Source organism: Bison bison, unplaced genomic scaffold (genome assembly GCF_000754665.1).
Source record: "Bison bison bison isolate TAMUID 2011002044 unplaced genomic scaffold, Bison_UMD1.0 scf7180017864382, whole genome shotgun sequence".
Lineage (NCBI taxonomy): Eukaryota > Metazoa > Chordata > Mammalia > Artiodactyla > Bovidae > Bison > Bison bison.
Genome location: NW_011494954.1, coordinates 5310739 through 5320847, shown reverse-complemented (window position 1 = coordinate 5320847; position 10109 = coordinate 5310739). Strand labels below are relative to the sequence as shown.

Sequence of the window (10109 nt, the reverse complement as noted above, 5' to 3'; positions counted from 1 at the left end):
AGGGTGCACGGCTTCAGTAGTTGTGGTGCACAGGCTTAGTTGTCCTGCGACATGTGGGATCTTCCCAGTCCAGGAATCAAACCCATGTTCCTTACATTGGCAGGTGGATTCTTAACCGCTGGACCACCAGGGAAGTCCCAAAGGCCATATTTTAAACACTGTTTAGTACTAACTCCTGCTCAAAGTGTTCCTTCATCCTCAGCCAGACAGTGGACAGAAATCATGGAAAGTAGCATTGGGTGGCTAGAGGAGGGCTTCTTGGCTAATGGGTGGGCATGTCATTAAACAAGAGGGAGAGGAGCAACTTGAAGGAGTAACATTTTTCCAGTGAATCATATTAAATAACCAGAGTGCCTTATACCTAGTGTCAGGCTAAACAGAGATTGACAGGTAATAACAGCCCAGTAATTACAGGAAAACATCAGCTTTAAAAGTGCAGAGATTCTTGAAATACCTGAAGCCATTTAATATATCTTATGTTTGCTCCAGACCAAGAGTCAGCTCCCAGAGCAAGACTGGTCTCATTACCAAACTAATGGACATCATGCTCTGAGGTGCCTTTCTTTCTGCCAAATAAATCAGAATTTTAAAAACTGAAGCCCAAGATAGCCATGCTGCAAATGTTTGCAAGGACATCACTGAGTGTTTCAGGCGTCAAGTTTAATTTGACTTGGCCCGGTCTGTTCTTTTAAGAAAGGCTCAGGAGGCATCAGCTGGGTCACAGGGAGAATTCCTTCTGCTCTTGCTCTTTGAGCTGAGACAGAAATCAAACCTTGATTCCCTGAGCATACTTTCTCAAGCAGGAATTGCCCCGGTCGCTATGGCCCAAAGGAGTAAGTTGTGATGAAAGTTGTCATTCTCCCCTATTCCCTGATTGTAGGGTTTTTGTTTTTTTTTTTCCCCAGGAGTAGAGGATGAAGATAGAAGCTCATTCACACTTTTATGAGCCCCCAGTAAGTGGCAGCCACTGTCCTAGGAAGTGAAAGTCGCTCAGTCATGTCCAACTCTGCGACCCCATGGACTATACAGTCCATGGAATTCTCTAGGCCAGAATACTGGAGTGGGTAGCCAGTCCCTTCTCCAGGGGATCTCCCCAACCCAGGGAAGTCGGCTGATGCCAAATCTTTATATTATCAAAAAGCAAAAGTGATAGCAAAAATAAAAGGGTAAACATTGTGTGTGCCCACTTCTGTGTGTGTGTGCATGTGTGTGTGTGATATGTGCACACTCCCTCAGCTGCTCCCCGCACACTCCTGTGCACCGCACTCCTAGGGCCTGAGCATCAGTGGCCTGGACAAAGGGAAACTCCTCCGTGCCTTGCAGACTTTCCTCAGCATTTTTCACCATACAATAGCTCTAATGACCTTGGCATCGAGCTCTTACTGGGGATTAATAACTGGCTGGGTTTAATGGCCCTTACTGTGTCCTGGGCCATTTTCCCAGTCAGCCATTAATTCCAAGCAGTGCCCTGGGCTCTGGCCATTATGACTCCCTGGGCCAAGTGGCTGCCTTGAGGCAAACGGCTCAGCCTCCTTCTCTGCAGACAGAGCTTCCACTGCGCTCTCCCCTGCTTTTCTCCATGGCATTGGTACATAGGGCTGCAGGCAAATTGTTGGTTAGGGCATCACATGATGTCTTCTTTTTATGTGTGTAGATTTTCTCAGAAGACAGAGAAGTGTAGAGGTTGAATTTAATTCACTCACTTATCAACTCACCTGTCCATTCAGTAGCAATTGAGTGTTTTTTATGGGTCAGGAAGCAAGAGAGATTTTGGAGTGACCTAATATGGGTGCTCATGTTTCCTACCAGGGTCAGAACACCTCACCAAGTGGGGCTTTATGGAAAATGTCCCCGAGACTCAGGGAGGCTGGATACTGTGAGAAGAAAGAAAGAAAGGGTAGGGATGCAGTGATTCATGAGGAGCCACTACCCCTCTTGCATCCTTGGTGCAGGTTCACCTCCCAGGTGCGCCAGCACAGCCCCAAGTTCACTTTCCCAAACTCCTCGGTGTGATTCATCAACTCAGCGTCTGCGTGCTTCAGTGAAGACTGTCAATACTCCGTCAGGAATCTTAACTCACCAAGGCATGAATATATCCACCCATTTCATTAAGACACTCAGGATGGTCACGGTCCTGCAATGTGAAGAAGCCAGGCTGTCTCAGAGGAGTAACATTCCAAGAACCTGGGTCCCAAAATCTGTATAGTCATTCCACCTCCCAAGATATCCTTAGTCCCTCTGAATGCAGGAAAGAGACTTCGTTTCCTCCTTTGGAAGGGATTCAGCCTTTGGTACATGCTCTTATCAACTGCAGGAAGTGTAACATTATGTTTAGAACAGTTACTGTCATTTTATTGGCTGCACTTACTAAAAGGCACTTAAGGCATAATTCAGACATCGATCTTTTCTGTATTGTTTGGTGCATCTGAGCAACACAAAGAGAGGGTGCTGGTGTCCAAGGTAATCAATATACCTCAGAGCTCAGGCAGGTGGGCATGAGGGAGGGCTTTCTGGGGCAGGGTGGACCCCAGTGTGTTCTGTCCTGTGCCCAGGAATCACAGAGGGTCTGTATGGCATAGTCAGGAATGTTGACCTTCCCTAAAAGGGTCTTCATCTGGCCTCACATGGGCATAGGAGAAAGAGAGATAGAGAGAGAGAAGTCCTTGGAATCTTCAGAGGTGTTACCAGTTTCACCCATCAAGCAGCCTGTGCTCTGAGAATCACAGTAGAATAATTCATTACAGGGAAAGAGATACTGGGACCTTTCTTTAGAATTTTTCCCCAGTAAAAATGAGCACAATATCTAGAAATTATAGATCAGACTGGAAAATTCAGGATTAATACTTCTAGGTGAGTCTGATAAGAAAAAGCAGGTTCCAATGGCCTTGGGGTCCAGTGGAAGGAAATCTTACAAAGTGACCTTATCAAGCAAATGGACTGAGTTACACTGTACCTCAGGGGTATATTAAGTGCTCAATGAATGTCTTTTAAATGAATGAACGAATGAATGTCATCTGGCTATTAGCATCTTAGTTGGCCCTCTCTTTGTTTTACGAGTGAGAAAGTTAAGTATCTGATTGGTGATAAAGCCTGCTTTAGACCCTGGGTCTCCTGACCCTAATCATCATTTGGTAATGTGCTATTTGCAGATGCCCCAGTCATCTTTGTAGAAATGTTTTAAGTGGGCTTCTACATGAGTAGAAGTTTCCCAGGATATAAGACTTTTGGTGCTAAAATCCAAATAACCCCTAACAAACCGGGTTGTTTTTCCACTCCTCAATATTCTCATTAGTAAATAGGGGTGATGATGTATCTTTCTTATAGGGTTATTTGAAGAATTAATGCAATTATATAAAAAGCTCATAACAGTGCCTGGCACATAGGGACATCCAGAAATATTAACTAATATTAATATTAGTTCACTCTTTCCTTTATGTTCCCCGCTCTGCTCTGCTCCAAACAGCCCCCTTTACTAACACTGAGGCACAGCCCTGCAATGTGTCATGTTTTATTGCACATCTTTACTGACCCACTGCCTGCTACTAAAGTATAAACTTTGAAGGGTTCTGTTTTTCCATTCCATTTGCATTCTTACTGCCCAGCAGAGTGCATGTCACCTAAGAGTAGTGAAACTGAAAGTCACTCAGTCGTGTCCGACTCTTTGTGACTCTGTGGATGTAGCCTGCCAGCCTCCTCTGTCCATGGGGATTCTCCAGACAAGAATACTAGAGTGGATGCCATTCTCTTCTCCAGGGGATCTTCCCAACCCAGGGATTGAACCTGGGTCTCACATTGCAGGCAGATTCTTTACTGTCTGAGCCACCAGGGAAGCTTCACCTGAGAGTAACTTGATGTCAAATGAATGATGAGAATTTGCAGTGGTAGAATTGCCATTTCATAAGCCCATGTGTCAATGATTGACTCTGGGTGATTAGTATATACTGACTTGCTATGGACCTACAATGCTCTCCACTCTGCCTGATAATCCCCGAATCAGCCATCACTTAATGAATGACACTGTGCCAGGTCCTACCGTAAGGACCGGGTTGAACTGCATGCAATTTCTATTAATAATTTTTCAGGTCAAATATTGGCAATTTCATATGACTCAAGTTGATTCTATGCGTTCCAGCAAAGTGGAATGGTGCATAAATTATCCCCAGTTAAAGATGAGAAAACTGAGACTTGTGGAGGTTAGTGAATGGCCAAGGTCCCAAAGCTAACAGGTGGTAGGGCCAAGCCTGGACCATCCTGTGTGGGTGCCCTTCGCCACTCTGCGAAGGGCACTCTGCAGTGAGGGAAGGTGGCCGCCCTTGGGTGCTCTTTGTCTGATTCTGAAGATAGAGCCATGGTTCAAGAAACTCCCAGAGTAAATATACAACTGAATACACGCAGAACAAAATTGGAACCAATTTCCTGGGACTGTGCAGGACCCGGTGTGTCCAGTTCAAAGTTAACAGGGAAGGAGGACAGAGTCTCTGGGGAGAATATAATAGAGCAACGGTCCTTCAGAACATTCTTGACTGTCAGTTTCTTGTGCACTTGTTGGCCTTGGCCTCAGGCCCTAATTACATTATCTTCAAACAGCAACCGAGATATTTCTCGTTAAACACGATCAGGGAAATGTATAGCATGTAGGAATGTTGCTGTTCAGAAAACACATCAGGGGTTCAGGGTATTGAAGCGAGCCCCATCCTTGGCGTTGCTATGGTGGTGACTGCAGGCCCAGGGCTCCCACAAGGCATGTGTGCACTCGATGAGCTTAAGGCTTTCTTCACATTTCTGAAGGTGGACCAACTCAGTTTCTCACTCTCTCCCTTTAAAATGGGAGAAACAATCCTAATTGTCATTTCAAAATTATGGCATCTGAGGGGTTACAATTTGCATGTCTTTTCTCCTGTGATTTTTAGATGATGCCTATTTAGGATAAATATATTTGTACAGCATCCAAGAATACTGATATATGCTTAACTTCCAATCAGGTGAGTCAAGAGCATCAAAACTAGTGTCAGAGCACATTGTAATATAGTCTTTTCTTCAACTTAGGGGTAACTCTGGATTCAGAAAGACCTGAATTTGAGAGCATGACTTCATTACTTGCTAGTTATGTATCTGAGCATTTTTTTTTAATGTCTCTGAGCCTTGGGGTATCATTATCTGTAAAATGGCAGTCACAGCAAGCTTGTTACATTGATATGACAGTCTGATATGTTAATATCAGTGAAGCCCAGACCCCCATGTTCGACAGGTCACTGCTGGCTCTTTTCCTGTTGTCCAGAGCTCCCTGACACCAGTCTGATGAGGTAATAGCATCAGGGGTATATTTTGACAAAAGAGGGAGGAGAAAAAAGAGAGGCAGCCCTCAGATGCAGGAAAGTGACCTGCTGGTGCCAAGAGAGCATTGCCCACTGATGGAGTCCTTCTCCCTCTCCTTCCAGCCCCTGAAAATGCACTGCAGGGACTGCGCCCTGGTGACGAGCTCCGGGCAGCTGCTGCGCAGCAGGCAAGGCGCCCAGATTGACCAGACTGAATGTGTCATTCGCATGAACGACGCCCCCACGCGTGGCTACGGGCGGGACGTGGGCAACCGCACCAGCCTGCGGGTCATCGCGCATTCCAGCATCCAGCGGATCCTCCGCAACCGCCATGACCTGCTCAACGTCAGCCAGGGCACCGTGTTCATCTTCTGGGGCCCCAGCAGCTACATGCGTCGCGACGGCAAGGGCCAGGTCTACAACAACCTGCAGCTGCTGAGCCAGGTGCTGCCCCGGCTGAAGGCCTTCATGATCACGCGCCACAAGATGCTGCAGTTCGACGAGCTCTTCAAGCGCGAGACCGGCAAAGACAGGTACGGAGGCGAGGGCAAGAGGTGGCACGGGAGACAGGCTAGGGCGAGGAAACGTTCTCCCTGGCTGGCCAATTCACCAAGAGTGAAGCTTTTTTTTTTTTTAATGCTTATGTCAGATAAGCTTCTTTTTCTTTAAATTTTTAATCATTTTTTTTAATTGAAGTATACTTCATTTACAATGTTGTAGTTTCAGGTGTATAGCAAAGCAATTCAGTTATATGTGTGCTAAGTCCTGTCTGACTCTTCGCAACCCCATGGACTGTAGCCCACTGAGGTTCCACTGTCCATGGAATTTTCCAGGCAAGAATACTGGAGTGGGGAGCCATTTCCTACTCCAGCGGATCTTCCTGACCCAGGGATTGAACCCATGCTCTTAAGTCTCCTGCCTTGGTAGGCAGATCCTTTACCACAGAGCCACCTGAGAAGCCTAATTCAGTTTTGTGTATAAATGTGTGTGTGTATATAAATATATACGGAGAACATATATATGTATGTATATATATGGAGAACATATATGTTTGTGTGTATATATATATATGGAGAACAACTGTATATAATTTTATATATATTATATGTATACTTATGTGTAATATAAGATTTCTCAGATTCTTTTCTGTTAGAGGTTATTACAAGATATTTAATATAGTTCCCTGTGCTGTAGTGTAAGTCCTTGTTGTTTATATGTTTTATATATAGGAGTGGTTAGTTCCAAACTCCTAATTTAACTCTTTCCCTCACTACCCCTTTTGGTAACAGTAAGTTTTTATTCTAAATCTGTGAGTCTGTCTCTGTTTTGTAAATAAGTTTATTCATAGTTTTTTTTTAAGATTCCACATGTGAGTGATACATGATATTCGTCTTTCTCTGACTTACTTTGCTTAATGTGATAAGCTCTACATCCACCCATGTTGCTGCCACTGGAAGTATTTATTCTTTCTAAAAGCTCTTGCTTAGGGCTTTCTGCTTTGGCCCTGCTGCTCATGCTGTGGACAGAGTTCATCTGTAGGGGCCTCCTGGAGATTGGACTGTTCAAGTTGAATTTATAGGCAAAGTGAAGAGAGTATTTATATGGATAATTCAGGGCCATAGCCCTACTTTGGAGGAAGAGGTGACACTGCTGCTGGCTTACATTGGTAGTAAGTGCAAGATAATAGGTTTCTTGCATTTTAGTTCCTCAGGTGAACACTAACCAAAAAGAAGTAAATAGGGTTATTTTTCTCTTCAAAGGCAAATATTTATTCAGTCAACAGATATTTATTAGTGCCTGCTATTTCACTGCACCTGATATGGGAAATACATATAGTCAAAAGTAAGGCAGATGTAGAACCTGCCCTCCAGGAATATAGTCTTCTAGGGTGGGCAGATGTTCACCAAGTAGTGGCCAATGTGCTAGGTCTTGTGAGGGGAAGAAAATGGTCCTCTGACCTGTGGGACAGGGAGACGGGCTGTAGTCTAGGGCAAGGCTTACCAAACTGTTAGTTACAGATCTGTGATGGGACACAAAATGCATGCAGTGAGTCACTATAAGATTTTTTTAATATAATAGAAAGAATGGAATAATGTAATAAAAGACAATTTCAGCATTCATTCCCCACAGTAAGTAAGGAAAAGTATTATTTCATGAAATAAAATTTATTTCAGTTTTGTACATAAAAATATACATATACAGAGACGTCTTTTTGATGTGATAAAATCATTCTAGAATTAGATAGGGATGATGATGGCTTAACTGTGAATATACTAAAAAGCACTAAATTACGTGCTTTAGAAAACTATGAAATGAAAGCCATGTATAATACATGTGAGCATATACACTCAATCACGGTGTAAAATGTATTTCTTACTGTAAGTCCAAATCTTTTGAAAAGCACTGGTCTAGAAGATGAGGGTCTGGTGGAAAGACTTCTTAAATACATCTTCTCCCAAAGATGTATTTAAGCAGAGGCTGAGGTCAATAAGTATTTATCCAGGTAAAGAAGAACCTGAGAAGCAGAGAAAAAAGTGCCCTTATGGGTATGAGAAGGTGAGAAGTGAGAAGACTTGCAGGGGGTTGGAGAAGAGTCCCTGTGACTGTGGGCAGGAGGGTGGTGGTGGGGTGGTGGGGTGGGCAGCTGGAGAGGAGGCGGAGATAAAGGGTGAGGAATCGGCTAAATCTCACTGAAGAAAAGGACAGTTACAGGTATCGAAAGGAACAGCGCGGTGTACATAGTGAACAGTGCGGTGTCCAAATACACAGCTCTGGGTTGGAATTTTGACTCTGTCCCTCACTAGCTGTATAGTCTAGGACAAAATAGCTAACCTTTTAGTAACTTCACATGTGAGAAGCGCACAGTGACTAGGCTTCATAGAACTGGTCTAATGATTAAATTTTACTCATTTCCTCAATTCTAAAACATTCTTTTATAATTAATATGTGTTTAATGGTATAACTTACCCCTTTCCTAACAAAAACTGTTCCTGAGCCAATTTCTGATAAAAAAAGAATTTGTTGTTCAGTCACTAAGTCATGTTCAACTGTTTGTGGACTGCAGAACACCAGGCTTCCCTGTCCTCCACTATATCCCAGAGTTTGCTCAAGTTCATGTAAATTGAGTCAGTGATGCCATCCAACTATCTCATCCTCTGCCACCCTCTTCTCCTTTTGCTTTCAATCTTCCCCAGCATCAGAGTCTTTTCCAATGAGTCAGCTCTTCACATCAGGTGGCCAAAGTATTGGAGCTTCAGCTTTAGCATCAGTCTTTCTAATGAATGTTGCTGTTGAGTCACTCAGTTTCGTCTGACTAATTGTGACCCCATGGACCACAGCACGCTAGGCCTCCCTGTCCTTCCAATGAATATTCAGGGTTAATTTCCTTTAGGATAGACTACTTTGATCTCCTGGCAGTCCAAGGGATTCTTAAGAGTCTTCTCTAGCACCACAATTCAAAAGCATCAATTCTTCAGAGCTCAGCCTTTTTTTATGGTCCAATTCTCAAATCCATACATGACTACTGGAAAAACCATAGCTTTGACTATATGGACCTTTGTTGGCAAAGTGATGTCTTTGCTTTTTAATACATTGTCTGGGTTTGTCATAGCTTTCCTTCCAAGAAGCAAGTGTCTTCTAATTTCATTGTTGCATTCACCACCCTCAGTGATTTTGGAGCCCAAGAAATAAAGAATAGGAAGTACTAAATCCTTTGGGCTAGCTTAAGCAACTCATTATGGAGAACAGTCTTAAAGAAAGAATAGAGCTCACTCTCCCCAAATTCTTTGTTGGAAAGAGCTTTCTTTTTAAATCCTGGAAATCTTTGTGATCATTGGAGGGCTGGTCAGGCAAGAGTAAGTATGATTTCTGATGGACTGAGGAGAGCGGGACCCAGCTGCTGGCACTGTGGCCTACTTCCCTGGAGGTCCAGGTGACTAATTCCATGGTTAGCCCAGTCAGTAGATCACACAGGGAATCTTGTCATCATCACACACTGTCATGAAATCCAGTCATTCATTATCTTTTAAAAACCACAAATAAGACAGACTGCTGCTCATTTGTATGAGTTCTTTAACCAAAAGAGCATTTTATAAGAGAAGGAGAGTGAAGGAAGTTATTTATGGTTTCAATTTTTGTGTTTGGAAAATTCAAAATAAGTAAAAACACTGTCTTCAATAGAAAACACTTTTCTTTTGAGTTTAATGGTTGTTTGCTAGATTTAAGTATTCCTGAAACACTGCTGCAATGTTAGCTATATCAAATAATTACACATTGTTCTGGATCGCAACAGTTAGAATTGGACATGGAACAACAGGCTGGTTCCAAATAGGAAAAGGAGTTCGTCAAGGCTGTATATTGTCACCCTGTTTATTTAACTTATATGCAGAGTAGATCATGAAAAACACTGGACTGGAAGAAACACAAATTGGAATCAAGATTGCCGGGAGAAATATCACTAACCTCAGATATGCAGATGACACCACCCTTACGGCAGAAAGTGAAGAGGAACTCAAAAGCCTCTTCATGAAAGTGAAAGTGGAGAGTGAAAAAGTTGGCTTAAAGCTCAACATTCAGAAAACGAAGATCATGGCATCCAGTCCCACCACTTCATGGGAAATAGATGGGGAAACAGTGGAAACAGTGTCAGACTTTATTTTTCTGGGCTCCAAAATCACTACAGATGGTGACTGCAGCCATGAAATTAAAAGATGCTTACTCCTTGGAAGGAAAGTTATGACCAACCTAGATAGCATATTCAAAAGCAGAGACATTACTTTGCCAACAAAGGTCCAG

At 43.3% G+C, this 10109-nt stretch overlaps 1 protein-coding gene across 1 annotated transcript in view; it reads left to right on the top strand.

Annotated features, from left to right (window-relative positions):
- ST6GALNAC5 (ST6 (alpha-N-acetyl-neuraminyl-2,3-beta-galactosyl-1,3)-N-acetylgalactosaminide alpha-2,6-sialyltransferase 5) overlaps positions 1-10109 on the top strand; it is a 209625-nt gene that overhangs the window by 179089 nt on the left and 20427 nt on the right. The window contains exon 3 of the mRNA XM_010857606.1: positions 5439-5848. Coding sequence (XP_010855908.1) covers positions 5439-5848 — 410 coding nt within the window. The remainder of the gene's footprint in view (positions 1-5438; positions 5849-10109) is intronic.